Source organism: Triturus cristatus, chromosome 7, assembly GCF_964204655.1.
Source record: "Triturus cristatus chromosome 7, aTriCri1.1, whole genome shotgun sequence".
NCBI classification, from domain to species: domain Eukaryota; kingdom Metazoa; phylum Chordata; class Amphibia; order Caudata; family Salamandridae; genus Triturus; species Triturus cristatus.
Window position 1 is genome coordinate 58107888 of NC_140590.1, and position 23647 is coordinate 58131534.

At 45.2% G+C, this 23647-nt stretch overlaps 1 protein-coding gene across 3 annotated transcripts in view; it reads left to right on the forward strand.

Moving 5' to 3' along the window:
- LOC146808801 (guanylate-binding protein 3-like) overlaps window positions 1–23647 on the forward strand; it is a 120771-nt gene that overhangs the window by 34125 nt on the left and 62999 nt on the right. For all 3 annotated transcript variants that reach the window (XM_085615628.1, XM_085615627.1, XM_085615626.1), the window contains exons 2-4: window positions 2092–2351; window positions 13299–13426; window positions 16025–16134. In XM_085615628.1, coding sequence (XP_085471754.1) covers window positions 2162–2351; window positions 13299–13426; window positions 16025–16134 — 428 coding nt within the window. In that variant the 5' untranslated portion in view covers window positions 2092–2161. The remainder of the gene's footprint in view (window positions 1–2091; window positions 2352–13298; window positions 13427–16024; window positions 16135–23647) is intronic.

The window sequence follows — 23647 nt, forward strand, 5'->3', positions numbered from 1 at the left end:
GTGGGGAGAAGTAACATCAGAGTTTGGGAAGGAGTGTAGTTTCGAGAGGGAAGAGTCGGAGAAGGGGGTGTAATAGAGTGAAGGGCCATGAGGGGGGACTGGGGGGCATGGCAGGGGAAGGAAGTGGGGTTGGGAGTTGGAGAAGTGGAGTTGGGAGTTGGAGGGAATAGGTTATTAGAGGGCGTGGGAATTGAGTTATTAAAGAGCGTGAGATTTGGGGAGATGTAGAGTGAGTTGGAGATGTCATGGGGGGATTCAGGAGAGAGTGATTGATTAGATGTAGAGGCTTGAGAAGGGAATTGAGGAGAAGAGGAGAGGTCGAGAGGGGTGTGGGGACAAGTACCATCAGAGTTTGGAGTAATAGTGTGGTTTAGAGGAGGAAGAGTAGGGGAAAGTGGGAGAATAGAGGGAAGAGCCATATGGAGGGCACGGGTGGTAGGAGAGGGAAGACACAAGACTAACTAATCTACAACTCCAGGAGCAGAACTTATAGGAACCCCCTCTGGGTTTGAATTATCCCCGGAACTAAGAGACTACTTGAAACTGACCTCAGCCCTGAAGAAGTCGTGGGGTAATCCCTGGAACAGCTACGAAACACGTGTTGGCTAAGAAGGCTTAAAGATCTTGAAATAAAGACATCTGAAAATATAAAGACATGCATCATTGTGATATTTTATGTAACTTTATGTATTTACTTTTGAACGTGTGCAGAGGATTTGTATATTTCACAAAGGAACCCTGAAGTCATTCACGAGCAGCAGCTGAAAGGAATTGGGGCGTGTATATTAGGGGTGGGGGTAACTGGCATAATTCTTTCTAGCGTAATTACTTGTAATTATTGCACAATTACTCTTAGTTATGCGTGATTATGTGAGAGACATAATCCTGCATTTAGTGCTATTTTCTGAGTGCAAAACGCTCCCTCGCGTCCAAAATGGGCCTGAGGATGCAATTTGTGCTAAGAAAATAGCACTAGACGCTACAGGACGCGAACAGCAGTACAAGCAGCCGCGCTCTCTCTTAGTTCATTGTTCTTGTGCTCCTGCGGTCAGGGGCGTAGCTTCAGGCTGGGGTGTTTAGGGTGTTACCACGCCCTCATAAATGTATCTTCTGATCAATAGTTGGGTACGGGTGCTTTCACTCGGGTATGTTTAGGTGTCTGTCAGATTTCAGTCTGTATTTTTGCATGCACACACTGACAAAAACACTCCCTCTCTCTCTCTCTCTCTTTCTTTCTCTCTCTCTCTCCCCCTCTCTCGCTATATCTTCATAAAATATTTTGATTATTTTACAAAAATTGTTTCTCCCACTTAGTATTGCTACCATTCTACATTTTTCTTCTTTTCCACTCCTTCTTTCATGCTCCCTGCTTGTAGTATAATGTATTTTAACATTATATGCCAGCATGAATGTCGGGAGATCTGAAGCTAACCCTGCCCCCCCCCCCCATCTTAATGACCAAACTACGTCCTTGCCTGCAGTAGGATCTTTGCCCTTAATTAGTCTTCATTACTGAAACTGGCATCATGTTTAATTTTGGTAATTTGGCATCATAAGAGTAATGGGTGATTGCTGAGATTTCTCACAGGGCTGACGTGTGTGTGTGAGTGTGTGTGTGAGTGTGTGTGTGAGTGAGCGTAAGTTGGCATTCTCGCACTTGGCTGCAGGTTGTGATAACTGTCCTAACAGGTCCTGCTGTTCTTCCAAGGGCCATGTGTCTGAGCCGCCTTCTCCCCCTCCAAAGTAGGTGTGGTGAGACCTGGCTGGCAGCCACTGCGGCTCAAAGAGTGCTCATGGCCACGGTTGCATACCATGCTGTATACCGGGCACATCTCACTAGCACCAAGGCAAGTCCATTCATGTCACAGATCCTATCCGGTTGAGAGTTTTGCTCGGACAAAGCAATCAGGACACTAATGGAGATGGGTTTTGGGCATTGCCAGTTGCAGTTCATGTATAGAAAGACACTGACTGGCACTTTTGACCACCGTTGCTGCTCCTGACCTCGGTTATATAGTCCTCTCTCCCACCTTCAATGATACTGGAAGTATAAGTCAGAGCTGATGGATAAATTCTTTTCTTGCTCCACAGGTCTCATCATTGACCTTCTGCCACCGACTGACCTTGTCTGCCACCGACTGACCTTGTCTGAGGAGGCACCATGCCGGAGATTTCAATGCCTGCTCCAGTGTGCCTCATCGAGAACACCCGAGAGGGGGAGCTGAAGGTGCGGCAGGAGGCCCTTCAGATCCTCACTGACATTCGCCAGCCAGTGGTGGTGGTGGCCATCGTGGGACTTTACCGCACGGGCAAGTCCTACCTCATGAACAAGCTGGCAGGAAAGAGGTCAGGTGAGTGAACGGGGCAGGGAAGTGGTCATCAACATGGTCCATATGCAAGGCCCAAGCTCTGCTGTGAGACTTTCATACACCTCCTAGGTGAGCTGGTGAACGTGAGTCCGTTCACAGACACGAGGGCACTCTATGGGTTCTACAGTCAAGCGCACGGATACCCTCTTGGGTGATTAGTGCGATATAGAAATCAATATAACATAACATAACATTAGCGCCAGTTTGTGAAGTTCATGCTAAAGCTGAAGCGGACCAGACTGGGGCACGCTAGATATCACTTTAGTTTATTCATCGCTAGCGTGCCATGTTGCACTTCATGGAGAGGCAGGTTATCTACTTTCCTTTCATTTCAATTCCTAATGGAAATGTTCACATGGAGTAGCTGACGGTAGCGTCGCTAGCCGCTGATGTCCTGAACGAGTGTCTCGAACAAAGTCCATAAAATATACAGATAATGGTTACAATGCACAGGCAGTCGAAGATCATGGACCGTTTTATTTTATTTTCGATAACATGCTTCATACATGACAATTAAGGCCCTTTTTGTCCACGCCCCAGCCATGCATTATTGTGCATTATTTGTGTGGGCTCTTACCACACAACATATTGTGTTGCACTTTCAACAACACCAATAATAAAAAAAATAGAGAATTACCCTTTCATTTTATTTTTTCCACTGTAACTTCTGTCACTTTTTTCCAGCTTTTAACAACTGAAAACAAACACTTGACAGCTGCCATCTTTCTCACCCACCCACAATTCCAGGTGTCAGAGAGTACAGGATACTTTGTAATTGTATGTGAAGCAATCGCACCAATGTATCCACATAAAGTAACAATTTCACGTGCCTCAGCTCCCTCTGAAATGTGTCACAGAGCAGCAAAGAGGGAGACAAATGATGTCTCCTTATCCTGAAGAATGGATACATTCCAGGCTGCTGTTTAAGCCAGGACAAAGTTAGCTCTTGTTCAAGATCACCTTTCTCTATCTTTGCCCAGTGTTTGAAGTTAGCTTATGTTTGTTGTTTATATGTCAGGCCACATGCCACCATTGGCACCAAACATTCAGGCAAGTAAACCCTTGTAATGGAGAGGTTCGTTATTGGTGTAAAAAGGTCACTCTGGAAGATCTTGATTAGTGGGAGCGAGGAGGGAAATGCTGGGTCATGTGTCTCTAAAGCGTAGCAGAAGTGGCCAGCGTTATGGTAGTGCTCATTCGAACGCGCACAAACATTGCCGCGCCCTGACGCTGAATGGAGACCGATTGAAAGCCCAGCTTTATGGAACCGCAGAGCTGCCGTGAGAGAACCCAGGTTGTAAGACCTTTACTTCATTTTAAAAGCTGAAGCTTGGAGTCTCTTTGAAAGGCTGTTGCCATTTCGCAGGCTCCATTTTGAATGCTAACCCATTCCCTCTGCTTATTCTAGACGTGGATGCCACCAGCCAAAGGCCTTGGCGCCGGGTTATGTTGATGCCATTTGAATCTGGAGACCAAAAAACATCTTGACTTCGCACAAGCATCTTTGGCTATAGACTTAAATAGAACCCGTGTGCTCCCAGCCAGCCGACGCGAGGCGGGCCCTACTGGTAAACCAATGTGAGAAGGTGGCTCTGACCATCCCATCGGCCCTGATTTTAATCTTTTTTGCTCATCTGGTTTTTGGGATTTTACTGTGGGAGAGCCTCATAAACCGTGGCTCATCCACAGGAAACTCATGGTAAAATGGACTGCACGTGCCATCCCTGGCAATCGAGAAGGAGAAGGGAAATCGGGGAGCACAATTGATCTCCCTGCAAAGATGCATAGAGCCCAAGACCCCATGCCTGGGTCCAGGCGAGCAAAGCAAAACCCGGCGAGCGCCGTCCCACTCCCCATGAAAAGGCAGATGGGCCCGGGACCCCATCCCTGGACCCGACAAGGGAAGGAGGCAGGGAGCGCCGTCGCGCCCCTGCAAAGTCGAGAGGGGGCCCAGGACCCCATCCCGGGGCCTGATGCCTGAAGCAAGGAAGGGCGAGTGCCGTCACACTCCCCCAGTGGCCCGGAATGCCGCGGCACCACAAGCGTCAGCCCCAGGAGCGGGCAGACAAAAGTAAAGAGCTGATTACCGCCACAGCACGTGAAAGTGCTGGCAGTGTGGGAGCCAGCAGCAGTGACCAGGGGGTGCTGGCTGTGTGGGAGCCAGCAGCAGTGACCAGGGGGTGCTGGCAGTGTGGGAGCCAGCAACAGTGACCAGGGATGGTCTCCCTGAGCTACTCTCGGATGTGGAGAGAGGCTGCGGGGTGTCCGGGTGGGACCGGGCACCCCGAGCAAAAGTTAAAGCGCAGAGGTGCCAAAAACCAACAAACATTAATGGAAAAACAAAGGAAAGTAACACAGCTCTACCCAGCACAGCAGGAAAGATGCTGCTTAAAAATTCATCTTACTTGCGAGGAGCACCCCATAATGTCTTGTGGGGCCTGGCCACATTCCTTTACAAAAAATCCCTTGTTTTGGTTCCGTAGTGCCCCCAGAAGAGCTGGGTCACCACCAAAGGAGTGAGAATGATGTGAGGGAGCTGCAGAAGCAGCACAGACTCCCCCCCTACATAGACCCCACCCTAAGTTGGCTGGGACATTCAAACGAAAACCCCTCAAGGGCTTCAAATGTTATCAGGCTCTCTAGGTTGCAGCGTTTTTTTAATTGCTGGGGAAGGGGGTACCCCCTGGGGGAGGGGCAGGGGGAGGGGGAGGGGGTGAAGGGGAGGGCTGCAACCAGTTGTGACCTGAAAACGGTTAATATGAGTTTTCATATTAAGAAACATTCTCTAAGGGTGAGAACTATAATTACATAAAGGTTGTGATCATAATTATGTCACCTAAATTGTAGTATTTCACGCTAAAGTAATTTTGATGACCCAAATCACGCAGACATGCATAGATTCTTTCCTTGTGAATGCTTAAATGAAGTAGTGACACTGACAACCACTCGTATGCCAAGTAAAAATACTTTATTTCCCATATTAAGTGTGCGCTCATTCAAACTGATATTCCATCATTGCATTTCTAATACAAGTAAATGTTCTGCCATATGACTTGTTGGTCTAGATCTCCCAATGGGAGGGGTAAGAATGCAATGTCATCCTACAGCCTTTGCACCCGCTCGTGTATATTTGTAAATTGCTGCATAAATGTACCTTTTCCTTTTTCAAAAGAAAAAGCACTGAGTGAACAATCATTTATTGAGTGTTATTGGTTGTATCTGAGATTGGCGATTACTAGTTCACACCACCTCCCTTGAGTACGCCTTGGACTGCTCTGCATTGCTACCCTTTGAGACGCACTATAAATGTGGCTGTGGCATTGGGTGTGAATGACCACGATGGAAGCTGCGGCTAAATAAAGGCTTTTGTACTGATGAATGGAACCAAGATGAGAAACGATGTGGGCGAGCAGTCACAGCTGGTGGAACGTTTGCACACTGTTGGCGCTTGTTTCTATAGAATCCGTCATTAACTCCACATTTTTGACTGCTGCATCAGGTTAGGGACAAGTACAATTGATGATGACTTTACTCTTTCATCCCAGAAAGGGGAGACTATGGTGGTGAATAACACTTTAACGTTTGAGGACTGAGTTTATCTTCTGGACAGGAAGACCGAGCACTCGTTGGACACATGAAATCCCTGTTTTATGAGGACTTTGTTCTAAATTCTTGCATGCCAGTTAATTAATCGTGGACAGGAAAGGAGTTAACAGGGTACTGGTACTTCTTGTCAACCACACCCTATTTGTTTCCGACAAAATGATGGCAATGAGGGGAGTTGTAGGTATTTATCTCTCTTAATGCTTCTGATGTGGTCTCTTGCTTGAGTTATGAGGATATTTGTCCCAAAAAGTCCCCAATCCTGTCCTCATTACCTTCTTTAGATGTAATCTCATCTAAAACCAGTGATGGCATTAGGATTAGACCAACTGGGGGTGTTGGTCGCACCACTAGGCACATTGGAGAGAAAGTATTAGATACCTCTTTCTCCTTGTCCCACTTCTCAATGTCAGCACGCCTTGATGCCGCTTGCGTGTGCATGATTCTGAACATACCTTGGAGCTTCACGCATGACGTCAAACACCAATTGGACCACCTGTTGGGGCACTCGCCCAATCATTGTATGGACACTCCAGCATGCAGTAACCTCTCACAAGTCATCAGAGTCCTTCGACCACCTGTGCGACACATGTAATAAGACCGGATGGCTTGGCGCTATCTCTTTTTCTCATTAGCCAAGACATTTTATTTATTGGAGAACCACTATTTATCCTTTGCAGGTCAATTCCCAACGTTTTTTTTCCTACGCTTTTTTTCTGGAATTTGTAGATAGTTTCAGGAGTAAGAAGCTGTTGGAAACTACACAGATAGCTGTGAAAATTTCCGTTTCCCAAGAGGGTTTCTTAAATAGTTTTTATATATTCCTAGTAACTCGCATGAGAGAGAATGTGTGCATAAGTAACTGGAACAAGATTTACACCTGTTTGAATGTTCTTTGAAAATAACTTTTTAAATGTACATTTTTTTCTCCTTGTTGTAAATATTTCTCCCTATGCTGAATCTCTGCTCCAGTGATGTAGTTCTTCAGCAGAGTTAACAAGGCTCTTATGGTCCATCAATAAGACATCACCCAGTTAACCATAGGGAGGTAGATGAGTTTCTGAGGCTTGTCATCTTTGGCTGTGAAGGATGGGCAGTCCACAACTTTCAACTAATGTCTCCTCTTCTCTGTCACCAGTGGGGGCCTGCTTGGGCAAGCTGGTCTTGTGTAATGAAGACATCTTTACATAAAGGTATGTGAAGACTGATCGGGTCCTCGCATACAGCCTATACAGCTCCTTAGGAGTTGAATTCATTTTTTAATATTATTTACCGTCTGCACAAAGTGGTATTAGTGAACTTTATAAGGAACAATAAGATCAACATACAGAGCACAGAACCTCGTTCTAAGTCTACAGAAAAGAATAAACAGTAGGGAGGAAAGTGGGGAAAATATAGCAGCGCCACGAGGAAAGATTGTTAAAATCATAAGGATGTGTTCTTACTCCCAAGAGCACTCTGGCTGCATAATTATGACTTTTCTGATGGCTGTTTAGGAGATTGACGACACACATATTAAAATACCTCTATAGACAATATGTGGTTGAGTAAACCCAGGAGTGAGCGACAGTCGCGCTTGCTCTCTCTTCAGGGTCAGGCCGGAGGTTGTAAACAGGTGAATACAATAACTCGAGAATTGAACAGTGGACCTCAAAACAACATGTGCAGCACCTGTACCGTAAGTTACCAATACCATTTAAATTCAAGAACAATCCTTGTGTGCAGCAATCCAAAAGTGCCCCCTGTCCAGAAGTACCACCCCTCACAAGGTGACTGAATACAAAGAAACGAGATTGGAACTGCGCCGCTGCTAGTCAAACCAGGCCATACACAATTGTCCATGGATATTGTAGAATCTTAATTCAGTGAAGGAAATGGCTGTGACTACAGGATATATAGTGTTTTCTTCTATATTCAGTTCATGAAACAAACCATCAGCCGACGCCTTTTGTCCCTTTAAACATAGGACTTCTTCAGGGCACTGTCAATAGAAGGCGACAACCAACCCAATGCGTGGTGACCTAGTAGCAAGAGTTCTCTTAAACTAAAGCTGTAGCCAAGCATCTGGTCCGTGCTGTGTGTACCAAGGGCAGGTGAATACAATGTCTGCTTTGTCAATAAGCACATGCACCAGCTGTTCGACCAAGCAAGGTTTCACTTTCTTCACCATTTCAATCATTGCACCTGAGACAAGGCAGGAGATGCAATCTTGGCCCCGTTTATTCATTAAGTAATTATTAAGCAGGGCCTGCAGCGCCACGGATGTTGAGTGTGTTCCATGTCCACTCCCATTAATTGACTATGCCCATAAATAGAATACATCACAAACAGTAAATACGGTGGGAATACACCTTGCAAATGTATGATTTCAGATTTTTTTTTCACGTTTTTGGTTGTTTGCCTACTTTGCAGGGCATACTTCCCCTGACCGCCCTCTCTTACCCTGAGGATAGATGATCTCACATGTAAAACTGCAAGATACGGGTGAGATTCTACAAGTGAGTAGATCACTTTGAAAGTGTAAATTCACAGTTTGTGAATAGAAGACATCATTTTAGATATGTAAAACAAGCCATTTATGGATCTAGGTTGAATTTGGGTGGCAAGCGGCTTTGAGTAAAGGAGCCCTAATGTTTATGTTCACAGTAATCCTGAGACGACTCCAGTATCTAAGCAGTCCTTTAAGAGTTTTAGAGAGAGGGGCTCCTTCGTCTGTAAAGAGCATAATCAGAAGACACTTTCTGCAGAGTTAATCTATGGGATTTGATCACTATGAAAAAACATCTGTAAAAAATATCACTATGAAAAGTCCATAAGAGGAAAAGTAGTTATAACAAATTTTATTTTCATGTCACTATACCGAAAATAAGAATACAATTGGAAAAGTGTTTTTCATTAGCAGTGGAAAATAAAAAGTGCACGCCGGCACTTAAAGGGATTAGGACATTATGGAATGTGTTAAAGAAGTTTTCCTTCTGTAGTCCGTCGTAGGTTGAGTTAAATGTCAGTTTTTAATGGTTGTTCCTAGTGGATTGTTCACAATGGTATTTTCTTTATGAAATGTTCCATATCTCAATGTACATGAGTTAAATCTATCTGAAAACAGGGCATTGTTATGAAACATGGAGTAGAGAGTCAGAGTCCTCAATATCTGCTCCATCCCTCCCTCCCTCCCACTAATCAAAAGTTTACATGTCAAACCTGACTTAAGCCTGATTTTTATAATTCTGGACTTTAACTGCATTCAATACTCTTTATTCCATTCTTGTCCTGATAAGTTTTTCCACGCTTTCTGCATATCAGTGCTGTTTAAACAGCCGTAGTATTGAGGCTGGGTCTCAACATATTTAATCCTAATGCAGTATACTCTGAATCCTTGCTTGATGGTTTGTATGCCTTTTCAAAATCCTCTTGGAATATGTGAAAAAAGTAACCGTCCTCGAAGCACCTTTGTACCCTGCCAAAGACTAATTTCTGTCATCCGTTGTGATACGGTGCCAGCCATGGGCACGCTGTCTCTCGCACAGGGAGAAGGTCCACCAGCTAGGGGTGGTCTTCAACTCTTCTTCCAAGCCTTTACTTTGCAAAGAGTGTGTATTGCGTGCATCCCCTGCAAGAGATCCTCACACACGCCTTCTGCAAGAGATCATCACACACGCCTCCTGCAAGAGATCCTCACACGTGCCTCCTGCAAGAGATCCTCACACACGCCTCCTGCAATGGATCCACACATGCACCCCCTGCAAGAGATCCTCACACGCGCCTCCTGCAAGAGATCCTCACACACGCCTCCTGCAATGGATCCTTACATGCGCCTCTTGCAATGGATCCTCACAAGTACCCCCTGCAAGAGATCCTCACACGCGCCTCCTACAAGAGATCCTCACACGCGCCTCCTGCAATGGATCCTCACACGCGCCTCCTGCAAGAGATCCTCACATGCGCCTCCTGCAAGAGATCCTCACATGCGCCTCCTGCAATGGATCCTCACACGCGCCTCCTGCAATGGATCCTCACACGCGCCTCCTGCAAGAGATCCTCACACACGCCTCCTGCAATGGATCCTTACATGCGCCTCTTGCAATGGATCCTCACAAGTACACCCTGCAAGAGATCCTCACATGCACCTCCTGCAATGGATCCTCACACGTGCCTCCTGCAATGGATCTTCACATGCACCTCCTGCAAGAGATCCTCACACGTGCCTCCTGCAATGGATCCTCACACGCGCCTCCTGCAAGAGATCCTCACATGCGCCTCCTGCAATGGATCCTCACAAGTACCCCCTGCAAGAGATCCTCACATGCACCTCCTGCAATGGATCCTCACACGTGCCTCCTGCAATGGATCTTCACATGCACCTCCTGCAAGAGATCCTCACACGCGCCTCCTGCAATGGATCCTCACACGCGCCTCCTGCAAGAGATCCTCACATGCGCCTCCTGCAATGGATCCTCACAAGTACCCCCTGCAAGAGATCCTCACATGCACCTCCTGCAATGGATCCTCACACGTGCCTCCTGCAATGGATCTTCACATGCACCTCCTGCAAGAGATCCTCACACGCGCCTCCTGCAATGGATCCTCACACGCGCCTCCTGCAAGAGATCCTCACATGCGCCTCCTGCAATGGATCCTCACAAGTACCCCTGCAAGAGATCATCACACACGCCTCCTGCAAGAGATCCTCACACGCACCTCCTGCAAGAGGTCCTCACACACCCCCCCTGCAATGGATCCTCACACTTGTGCTCTGGTTACAGCTGATCTTGCTAATCCAGGCTGCCTCACTTGGTCTATTGATCTACTTAAGGCTCCCTGTTGCCGTGTACCTCACAAGACTCACCTTTTGCTTGCGAGGTGATTCCGCAGAGACGACAAGAGCACCCGTCCCTGTACCCACCTGACCCTCGTGAATAGTAGGAACCAACGGGGATGAGATGGACGCAGGGAAGGGAGCCAGAAAGGACGTAGCGGCTTGGTGTAGGAGTATCCTGGGGCCCTATGGAAGACAGGAAGGACTAGATCAATAAGGAATCCCAACCCCTGTTCTACAGCACCCACGCTAACCCACACACAGAAAGAAGGTCGTTCCGGGGACTCACCGATGCTTCTTCGGACCAGGGCACCCAGAATCAGCGCTGCTCCTGGCGATGAGCTCCTGGACACTACTCCTTCCGTAAATCAAAGTAAAGCGCACCTGCGCCTGTGTGTCAAAAGAAAAGTCAAACCATGCGCAAAGGTGTTCTTGCGCAAGAAAGTGGCAAACTAAGGGGGCAAGCTATAACAATGGCAACGTAGGTGCTAGAACACAGTTCCAGAATGAAATGGGTACTTTGTCACAGTAGCGCTCCTGCGCTATGGACTCTTCAGTACCACTTAAGCGCACCCACGCTGAATGAAGCAAAAACCAAGAGTATCCCACCAACGCTTCTGCGTTGTAGGATTGAAGCAAAACCCCCAAGCGCTCCTGCGCTAACAAACGAAAGTATCCCTCAAGCGCTCCTGCGCTAACAAACGAAAGTATCCCTCAAGCGCTCCTGCGCTATGTAGACTTAAATGCTCCCTAAGCGCTCCTGCGCTAAACGAACAAAAGGTATCCAACAACGTGAAACAAATATCCCATGAGCACGCCTGCGCTCTGGGATTCAGGCAGCCTCTAAGGCGGGGGCGCTCCAGCGCGGTGAGAAGGATGCACTTACACGCCTCCAACTGCACTGGAACCAGGTTACTGGAGTCGCGTCTCGACTCGGAACTCGGCGTTCACTTCTCAGGGGGATTCGGTTGAATCCGAAGCACGGAGCCGGCGGGAAACGCGCAGTTTAAGCGTTTCCCCCGGAAGTGTTTCTCCGACCTCTCGTGCGCCGCAACCACTAGACCGGGACTCACCCTCCAACCGGAAGTGAGTCTCCCGGTGTTTCTGTGTGCGCGTTTGCGGGGCACCTGACACCTGTTGAGACAACAGTGTGAATTGCTGCCTATCTCCTGGTCTCTCCAAGAGATCTAATCACCTTGCCGTGCCATAATTGTATTCATATTTATTGTAATCTGTTAAGAAACCACTTCCTTTGCCAGTGGGTGGGGAGTGTAGCAGTGTTTAGGCAGCAGGTGAGAAGCTGCCGTGGCTCGCTCAGACTCCATCTGACCTCTGTGAAGCTGTTTGTTTTATCCTTTGTCTTCTCATGTTGATTCTATGGATAAACATCTTGTGTTCTCTGATCTTGGCACAAAATATAATTTTACTATAAAATTCATGGACAGGCGGTGCAGTCCCCAGAGAGACTTGGAGTGACTGGTATTATGAATTTTTACAAACCATTTCTTACAGAAAGACTGAAATCTAGAATATTCAGAGTCCAACATAATCTACCAATGAGCAGGAAGTGGACTGCAATCATGAGTATTCAGAGGCCAACGTGCTCCAACAATAACCCAGAAATGGAGGATAAAGAATGGACAGTTATATTATTTTGTTTCGATGATTGTTTTTTTAGATCCAAGTGTACTATGAGATTTGATTATATCTTTCCTGGACCTAGGGCTTCGAACAGATTTGTTCCCCAAACACTAATCAGGGCTTCCTGCTGAGCTCTCGTAAACAGATTTGCTCTCCTTTGGTTTTTTCTACACCTTCTCTTCATGTTTTGGGGTGCATGAGAAGAAACCCCTCTCCTCCTCCAAGACTACTGTGGACAGCATTGTATGCCAGGCTTGGGCAGTCATTTCGCAAGTCAGCGCTTGGAAAGGGCAAGGCTGCTGAAAGCCCATTTCTCCCCCACACACACCTCTTTGGCTCACACATGGCCTTGAAAAAGGAATAGAAGTTCACTAATCTGAGCTGTGGGTCTCAGGCTAGTTATGTTATCACTGAGCCCCCAAACTGCAGGATCATTTGGGGAGGATTGTTAAAGAAGAGCCAAAGGTCAGTTAAATTGGCATTTTTGTATTCATACACACATATTAAACATGTCATAGTAGGTCTCCAAAGTTTACTCAAACCACCCAATGCTTTGCTTTAGATTTGGTAATTGAATCTGCCATGATACGTTTTATGGTGTGATGTTTGTTCTCTGTTTATACAGCATAATAAAAGTGTTTGTCTTTCTGAGATAAAGTTCTTCACTGCATGCCTTGGGATTGGCTATTACAGTGACTCTGCCTTTGGCAATATTTGTCCAACAGATATTTCCCTTTGAGGGATGCTTGGAATACATTGGGAGAACTCACTCCTCAAAGTCATGGAGGGCTACAGAGTGTTGCTGTCTTGTTCTCTCCCTGTGACAGAGGGATTGTCATTGTAGCTCATGACGTGTTCATTCTTTGCAGGATTCTCTCTGGGATCCACCATCCAATCTGAGACAAAAGGGATCTGGATGTGGTGTGTCCCACACCCTCTAAAACCCAAACACACTCTTGTTCTTCTGGACACAGAAGGCCTCGGTGACGTCGAAAAGGTGAGTGTTGTTGGGGGAAGGGGTGGAGCACAACACTTTACATTAAGAAAATGTTATCCGATTTGGATCTGGTATTGCAAATGGGGGCCAAAATAGGTGTTGAGGGGCTAAAAAAGTGACATTCACCTCTTTTAACTCGCATAGGATTCTTTCTCTCCGATACAGAAAAAAGGACCAAACAGAATTACACCAAACTTGTCATGAAAGTACAACTTCACACAAAGAAGTCTCTTTACTTCGTTTTGTGTGAACTAATTTGACAGTTTTCAAGAAATTATAGTTGATATTTTTGGGAGTGGACTGACACTGTTCGACAGAGAGAGATTATTACATATAGATGGGCATATATTGCTGAAAATTGAGAGTTTTTGAATGATCTGGGGTTGTAGCCAAGATATTGGACATTGGTTCAATCTAAAATAAAATTTATTTAGTTCCATATGGAGACTCATCAATAGCGTTTTGTTGCAATCAATGCTGTATTTACTTGATAACCAATAAACTTCACGTCCTTTAAAATAGTCTACTAGTGAATGAGTCTAGCTCTTTGTGATATTTAAAGTTTTGTGACCGATTTCTTTAAAAGTAAGTTGCTGCATAGCAAAGGAAAAGGACACTAACAACCCAGGTAAAGTTGTGGAACTTGTACAGCTGACTTTTAAATGTTAGCTTGTTTGTTCACGTACTTTTTTTATTAACGGTAACTCAGTAATTCAGTAACTAACTTGAATCATAACTAGACATTCTTTCATATGTTTCTAAACTCTTATGCTGCCTATCACACACCCCACCCTGCCCTTTATTCTGCTCTTGTCCCTTTTCACTTTTGGTTGAGTACACACTAAGGCAAGTGCTTCTTTTGGTCAAACAGATTTAAAGTTTCATTAGTGGACAACATGTCCTCTCCTGGCGGTCTTTATCTATATAAATTTGTACTCGATGCTATGATGATACGAAGTTGTCCGTCTTTAATCAAATGTCAACTTAACCTCTTTATTACCATCATATCCCAAATTTTAAGGAACCATAAATCCATTGTGGGGGCTGTTGTTTGCTTTCATAGACATGTAATCACTATATTTGAAGACACAGACAGTTGAGAAAGTATTGACCAATCCTTTCTAGTGATTTGTTTCCCATATGGTCGGTTTCATACCCAGATCCAATAATTTTGGGTCTCCTGGATTCTGGAAACACATCATCTAGTTCAGGGTTCTCCAAAGTCTGTCCTGGAAGGCCAGATCCATGCCAGATTTTTAAGGTAACTACATTTATCTAAATGGGGATATGATAAAAATCTGGTATGGATCCGGCCCTCCAGGACCAGACTTTGAAGAACCCCGATCTATTTGACTGCAGCTAAAATATTTTCCAGTAGGTTGCAAAAGTTCGGTATCAATTTTTTTCTTCTTCCTGGTTTCTCTATGTAATATTAATTTATTGAATCTTGTGTCTCACTAATAGTCTGTCTGTTCACCTTTTGTTGTATTCTAAACCAATTCTCTTTCTTACTGTTATATTTATCTCCAATTAGAGGAGTATAATGTCTGTTAAGAGTTTATAAATGTATGATACTTCCTCGTCAGTGTCCTCTGTTGGTTTAACCAGTTTTGCAAACTTAGTTAAGTCCATGGTGGCTACTTGCCTGTTTCTTTGATATATTGCCCTGTGGTGTAATTGTTGATATCTAAATCTTTCAGTTTTCTCCACATCATCGGCCTTCTTGCAGTAACCCTCCTGCTGCGCATTTCTTCTCTACTCGCAGTGAGATGTCTACGCGGCATCGCCCACCCATTCTACCTCCACTGCTCCTGCCTCAATCCACCTCCCTTGAAGGGCTGTCACAGCAGCTCACCTCACTGTGTTCAGTGGCCATCCGCCTCCATCCACATGTTCATGCCTGAACGTCTTCCTCTACTTCGTCTCCCACTGGCGTTTCTTGATGAAACTTCCTTGTGGTGTAGTCCATCGTCCGTGACTTGCTTTGCGTTGGAAGACAATTCCATCATCTTAGGCAGCTGAGCCACTCCTCCAATGATACACCGTTAAAGTATCATGGTGATGAAATGGTATTTAGAAAAAAAGAATACATTAAACATTGTCTGATTGTTGCACGTGTTGTTATGCCTCCCCATGAGTTGCACGTGAGTTGCACGTGTTGATTTGTCTAGTTCAGCTGTGTTTATTTTGTTTGTCTCTGCATTGAATTTAGAGACATAATGAAATACTTATTATTGCAACATATGTGTCTGAGAGTTATGTGTAGATTAAACAGATGAGTAGTGAGGAAAACAGTCTACCAAGTGAGTGGATAAAGATGGAAAACGAATCCTTCTGAGCCTGGGCTATGCCAGGGCAGAGGCGTTGCTATAGTAATTAACACCATGGAATTCCATTCGAGCGTATTACACAATCCACTCTCTCTGGATGGTGTTGCCACCTATATTGTCATACACTACACAGAAGTAGAGTTTTTACCCCTCCTTTCTCCACTTGTTCTAAGGTAGGTAGACTTGTCTGTTTGATAGTAATTATTCAGAATAAAAGGGCTATGTTGATTTCCAAGGAGGGTATTGAATGTTCTCTTTTACTCTGAAGGGTGATTCCAAGAACGACTCGTGGATCTTTGCCCTGTCCGTGTTGCTGAGCAGCGCCTTCGTCTACAACAGCATGGGCACCATCGACCAGCGAGCCCTGGAGCAGCTGCAGTATCCTTTCGGGAAACTACAAACAGCGCTGGGTGTGGGAATTCAGGGGCAGAATAGTACCCACTAAGCAATAACCCCCCCCCCCCAAAAAACACTGTTCCCAGCCCTAACAAGTCAAATCACCATCAAATCCATTACTTCATCAATATGAAAATGTATTTGTTACAAAATCATTCATAGATAAATCAGTTGAAAATTATATGAAAATCCACAGTAAACTCGCAATGCATTATATAACAAATTCTAGTTCGCCCCCAATCCCACAGAATGAAGTCAACCCAAAAACGTTTTGTACTTCATTGATACATGGCCTCAGCTGGAGACGCAGAGTCTAAACATCATGGAGGTAGACTGAATATTTTCCTCCTCTTGTGGGTAGCAGCTGTAGGCGATTACATAAAAAGACATTGGCGTCCTTTTAGTGGAACCCCCTACTGTAACTTCCATCTTCATCAGGACACAAACCAATATAAAGAACACAAGACTGCAATGTTTCTCTTGCGTAGTGAGGGGGGGGGGGCTAACAAAAGAAATTAAATAATACAAAAAATCAATTTTACACATACAAAATATGTAAATCAAATACTGTACATTCACCAGCTCTACATTCACACTTCAAAAACCCAAATAAATTTAATAAAAGCATTCCTAGATAACCAGGAAACAAATTCTTAGTGAAGCAATGCAGTTTAGTACATAAAGAAACCTTATCAAATTAGAATAACATTATTAAAACAATTATATTTTAAATCCATTGTTGAATAGCTCTCATGTCTATCAGTGTTTCTTTTAAATTTCCTCCCCGTTACCTATCTATTGTATTCTCACCTATTGACCTTTTTATTTCTTACTCAACTATTGCTCAATCTTTCTCTCTATCTTCGATCACTTAAAAAAAAAAAAAAAAAAAAATTTAAACATTTTTATTGGCATTTTCTGTAATTTAGTACATCCCATCAGTTTTGGTGGCATTGCCATAAAAAGATATATCACATACATGTTACTCTTTGACATGAGGCTAAATATCTGCGTGGTCTGTAGCCTCTCGTACAGTCTCAGATTGGTGATAGTTCTAAGGAGCAAGTAGGGAGGCAGTATCCGCATTCATGCAAGGCTGCCTATGTTGTGTGTTGGGATGTGAGCCGTGCTCTCTCTGTTAGCACTATATCGTAAGGGTTGTTATGTGCCAGTATTAACATGAACTTAAACAAACCCGGGAGACAGAACTGGGATACACTGTGTCCTGATTGTTGCAGTATGATATGGTGGCTAGGTAAACATGCACAGGTGAGGGGGGGGGGGGGGAATGTCAGGGTTCATTTGTGCGGAGTGCAGCTATGGCCCACTCATGGCTGCCAGTTGTGACCCGCCAGGCATCTGGCCACTCTGAGAGGTACCTTGAGCTGCCGCAGGCATCCTGTGTGCCCTGGGAGAGCTGGTAGTTAGAGACTCCGGCGTCGCCAGAGTTTCCTGCGTAAAGGAATGGAGCATCATAGCCCATGGCATGGAAACTGAATGCTTGCGAGTTCCCTTAACCTCCTCTGTACATAGCGCTACCTCTTCTGCTCTGCACCACTTCTTGACAGCTCCCACCCATGCCGCTAAAGGGCGGGGGGGTCCCTGGTGCTTTCCAATGCATCGTTATGCATCTCTTAGCTAGTAGGAGCACCAAGGACGCAAAGCGCATTTCCACCTTCATGTTTTTGCGGTGTAATCAATTTGCAGGTTCTTACCCGTACGCTTTCTAATGTACCTGTCTACAGGGTGCGTCTATGCAAATGTTACAGTCCTTTCGCATTAATCAATTTGCGGGTTCTTACCCGTACGCTTTCTAATGTACCTGTCTACAGGGAGCGTCTATGCAAAGGTTACAGTCCTTTCGCATTAATCAATTTGCGGGTTCTTACCCGTACGCTTTCTAATGTACCTGTCTACAGGGTGTGTCTATGCGACAGTTACAGTCTTTTGCATTAGTCAATTTGCGGGTTTCTACCGCTACGGTTTCAAATGTACCCGTCTACAGGGTGTACCCATGCAAAGGTTACAGTCCTATTGCATTAGTGCGGGTTCTTACTCAAACACTTACTGTTTTTACCATATGGGTTCCTACCCATATTTGTTTTTTTTTGACATCATGTCAACTTTACAAGGACTATGTTCATAGGGCTCTTAGCCCCATCTGTTACTGTTGTTTTGCCTTATATCTCTAGGGCGTGTTTTCGGGTTATAGTCCTCCCGAACCTCACATATAGTTAAGAATTATTATTATGCACTGTTGTCTTTACATTATATTTTAAATTTTGGATTGATGATGGTGTTTCTTTTAGGTGAGGATTACCCTTATACTTTTCCTCATTTTCCTTGTTTTCTTTCTTCTCTGTTTCTTGGTGATGTTCTCCTCTGATGTCTTGTGTGGATTCTGGGCTTTACTTTGCTTTTCTGTCATGTTTTCTTTTCTCTACGTTCGTTGCAGCCTGTAGTCCCTGTGTTCTGTTAGTTTTCCATTTTCATCTTCCATTCATTCCTATTCTGGCCAGTGGGTGTGCTTTGGGGCAGTCTTTTGTGTTTCTTTTTCTTCTCTCTCTGACGCTGTTGATTTTTCTTCTTTTCTGTTGTGTATAGAAGGGAGGGTGGTTTCTATGTGTGATTTCCTTTCTTCTCTTTCTTGATTTCCTGGTTGGTCTCTCATTGATCTTCTCTTGATGGTTGTTCTTTCATTGTTGTTCTTTTTGCTTTCACTTTCTTAGTTTCTTCTCTTCTGTTTCTAGCTTTTTGTTTCCCCGTATAAGAAAGGGGGATATGTTATATCCTGCTAATGTTAATCCAATGCTATTCTATCACAAGTGGAATGTTAATGTGATGATGCTGTCAGAATGTTGGGGAGTCTGTCAGAGAAGGGACAGTTGACTGGGCTGAGCTGCCTGCTGGCTGCTCCTGGTGGGGTCTCCCACTGGACCTGAACTGATCCTGATCTGGTCCTGATCTGGTCCTGTTCTAATCTTCCTGTGATCTTGTACCATCTTCTAATAAACCTCCTTAGATCATCTCAACTGAGTGGACTTGACCACTACACGGTGTTTGCAGATTCCAAGGGCACTAGCCTCCCATATGTACAGGTCTGGGATTCCCATGACTGCCCTGAGAGTGGTGTGAACTGTGTCCCAGTAGCTACGGCCGTTGGACAATCCCATAGCATGTGCTGAAATGAGGCATTGGGCTCTGGACATCTGGGGCAGGTGAAGGAGCTATTGGGAAAGTACCTCCGTAGCTTTTCGGGAGTATGGTATACCCGATGCAATATGTGCAACTGAATGTTTTTAAAGCGATAGTTACAGGACACTTTTATTGTAAATTCCAGAGCATGAGCCCATTCCTTATCATGAAGTGGCCTGCGGAAGTCCGTTTCCCATTTATCCCGGAGGGGTGCAAGGGTGGGTTGCTTAAGGGTCCGTATGGCTTTATATATTCAAGTAACTAAATGGCGCCCGGGGCCCATCCGTAGTAACACGTGAATGACCGGGTGTGTGGTAGGTTCGGTATCTATTGTTCGCCATATTTTGCGACAGTCTTCTAAGAACTGTCTATATAAAAGGAATTGTCCTCTAAGGAGGTCGAAGTTTTCCATGAGTGTTTCGAAGGTCTGTAGTTGGCCGTTGAGATATAGTGTGCCCGCGTCTATCAATGAGTGTTCAGTCCACGTGTGGAGTAGCCGCTCCGTGTAGTACGCCCTTCCCTTGGGGAACCCCACCAGCGGCAGGAGAGGGGAGTACGGGGGTGACGCGCGGTCTATTCTGTGGATGCGTTGCAGACAGGCGTGTGCTATCATCACCTAGAGTGGCTTGGTCTGGGGTGGCGTCGCCCCTGGCATTAGCAGTTGGTTAATGCCTGGGATCTGGATTTGTCCGGCTATTGTGACCAGGTCCCCCTGTGCCCGGCCTGCTGTCCAACGCAACACCCATTGCAGTTGGGTGGCTAGAAAGTAAGCCTCTAAGGATGGGGCAGCTCGCCAACCCTGATCGAGGGGCAGCTGCAGCTTGGCAAGGGCAGTACGTTTGCGTCCAGATCCCTATATGAGGGTCCCGAGGAGGGTGTCAAGCTCGCTAAAAAAGGAACGTGGGGGGACCACCGGAAGATTAGAGAAGTAATATAATAGCCGCGGAATGAGGATCATCTTAGCGACTGCTATTTTCCTCGTGACAGCTAGTCGGATATCTTTCCAGAAGTGTATGGAGGATCTGATGCCAGCCATCGCCCTGCGGTAATTGCCCTCGTAAATGTCCTGAGGTGTGTGATATAGCCGGACTTCCAGGTATCGGACCGCCTGGGGGCTCCAGGAGATGTCGACGTTACCCAGTCTCAGTGGGCTTTGGGGCATGGCTTGTACCAGGGGATATATAGTCGATTTGGACCAATTTACTTTGAGTCCCGCTACCTCCTCAGTGTCCTGCAGTATTCGTAATATAGGGGAGAGGTCCGCCGCAATATTGTGGACAAAGATGAGCACGTCATCCGCGTACATCAATACCACATGAGTGGAGTCAGCAATTGGGATTCCCCAACTCTCACCGGCGGCGCAAAGGTGGATCACCATAGGTTCCATCGCCATGGCGAAGAGTAGGGGGGAGAGTGGGCATCCCTGCCGAGTACCTCGACGTACCGGGAATGGGGCTGATATGAGGAGCCCTAATCGCGCTCTAGATGTGGGCATGGAGTATATTAGCTTGGTGTATGCCTGGAGACGAAGTCCCACTCCCATGTACCGCAGGACCTGGAGTAGATACTGCCATGAGAGGGTGTCAAATGCTTTCTCCAGGTCCAGGACCAAGCACGCTGCTTGAGGGAAGCCATCTCGTATCTGATCCTGGACATGGAACAGTCGCCGTATATTAGAGGAGGTGGTCCTGCCGGGCACGAACCCATTCTGATCCGGGTGAATCAATCTTGGGAGGACCGTGGCATATCTATCCTCCAGAATCTTCCCGTAGATTTTATAGTCCGTGGGTAATAGGGATATGGGCCGGTATGAGCCCAGGTGGTGGGGATCCCTGTCCGGCTTGAGGAGAGACACTATAACTGACTCGCACATGGATTGTAGCAGGGCGCCGTCATCGAGGGCTGCTTGAAACTGAGTGACCAATTGAGGTACCAGTTGGGGCACAAAGGTGCGATAAAACTCCAGTGGAAGGCCGTCCGATCCGGGAGCCTTACAGGTGGCCAGCACCTTCATCGCCTGCTTGATTTCATCTATCTTATATCTCTTTCCTTTTATTTCTTCTACATCAAGAAATAGATTAGAAATAGGTCTACTTGCATCTGTAACTATGGGTTACTCTCTTCCATGTCTCTTTCCTGGGACATCCATGGGAGGTATTTCACCTTTATTCTATGAGTCCCCCTTGCTGTTCTCCCCTCTGTTTTTGTTGGACTGTATCAGAGTTAGTCTTGTTTTATAAATGACAAATCTCTAGATATTTGAGGCCCAGAGCCTTATGTACAAGTCTATTTTGAGGTCGCAAAGGGTCTGGTTTGAAAAATTGGAGCCTTTGTGACTGCACATAACCTGTTGGATATTTATGAATATGGTAGCACATTATCATATCCCAAAATACGTTTCCGAATGGGCTTATTTATGGCGTCCCTTCCAATTTATGACTCTTTATGTAGCAATGGTTTTCAACTGCAATTGTGGTTGAAAACCATTGATAGGTTACCTCGAAGTAGATGGTGTTCACAAACGGGAAGAGGTCCATAAGGTTCTCCTTCCCATTTTTTAGAAATCTGCAGTGGTCACTGTGGCCACTGCTTGATTAGTAAAAAAGGTGTGTGAAGCTTTCCATTTTTTAAATGCATCCTTTAAGGAATGCTGCATTTTGAAAAAAAAAATATTGCTTTATTTAAAGGCAATCACTAACCGTAATGGTCTGCTGACCCCAGTAGGACACCATCCCTGCAATGCAATATGTGACCTACTTTATTGATATTCATGAGGAAGGCGGCCTTATGACTTACTAAGGTTTAGTATTTGCTAACCTACCTATTAGTATATAGTATGGTTTAAAAAAAATACCAATGCATACAATGAAACTGAGCACACATTGTGACCACTTTTACCAAATTCATTATTTGTAAATAAGCCTAGAGTAACTATTCTGTGGCAAAGTGTTGACATTGTCTAATTATTGCAAAACGTTGCTTCAAACTCCATCTCATAAAGGTCAATGGGACGTCTTCGCCACCCCCACAATACGTTCGACACCCCAAACATTTGTATTTATGGAATTCTACCCATTATATTCCAATGACCCCAAGACTTCTCCATCATTTTCTGTTGTAGGCAAACACCCCTCAAAAAGCGTTTTAAATGAGCTATCGCTTTTCACTTGGCAGTTTGCCTTTTGTGCTTCAAATTGATAATTTTTCTTCATTAACACGTGCCAACACCATACTTTTCTCCCCATTGCACAGGCTTTGTTTGGCATTCATTTAGAGCTCATCCTTAGTGTTTCCCGTAGACCCACCACCAGAGCAGCACTATATTAACAGACCTGCTGTTGTTTGCAAAGAGATTGGGAATCCACTGCAGATGCAGTGTGAAGGTCACACATAGCTTCCGTCATGTGTATCTGACCCTGTGTCTGTCTATACCCAGGAATCTATGTTGGTTGCAACCTCCGCGTTTATGCTGTGGTATTCGTTTCTCTGGTCACCAGGTGTTTTTACAAGATCTAAACCGACCTCTACACCACACTTCGCATAAAGCACACCACAGCAAGATGTTCCTCAGAAGAAGGCAACGTGCACAAGTTGCAGTGTGGAAAACGTGTAATATTTTACTTAGCACAAGCAACAGCCATTTTGGCTATGGTGTCCATTTAAGTTTCCTTCGTAATTCTTTCGTCTTTTCACTCTGCTTGTGTTATCTATTTTTGTTGACTTCCTGACTCAGCTAAAGCAATGTACGTGCTGAGGGTTTATAGTTGTCAGTGCACCTGGTCTCCGATGTTAACTTTCGACCATTTACTGCTGTCATAAGCATTCCTGCTCCCCCTTCCACTTTGCTGACCACATGATTATTCATCTGCCCTTGTTTGCTGATAGCTATTCCTAAAACGTGTTCTTCCTATTTCTGTTCACATGCTTACATTGCAGAAAACTTGTATAAAAGACCTGTGTTCTGTGACTTCAGTGTACTACCTCCTACAACACTTGAGAGTGCTGTATGGACATGGTCCTGCTAAAGAGTGATTAATAAACTTATTTATTCCAACTCCAGTGCTGATCTCTATTTTGTTGGTCTCTGGACCCGTGGACAAGAGGGTGACCCTGCACCAGTGTGCCCACTTTTAGGCACATTTCCACAGCTGGGCTGACACAATCGAAACGCCATGTGAGCACTTGTAAGTCTGGATTTAGATTGAAAATCAGAGGCACTGAAAGATTTTGTGAGTGACCTTGGTTTGACTTTGTAAAACTAGTGGTGAAGGTTTCCAGAGATGATCTGGGCAAATGTTCT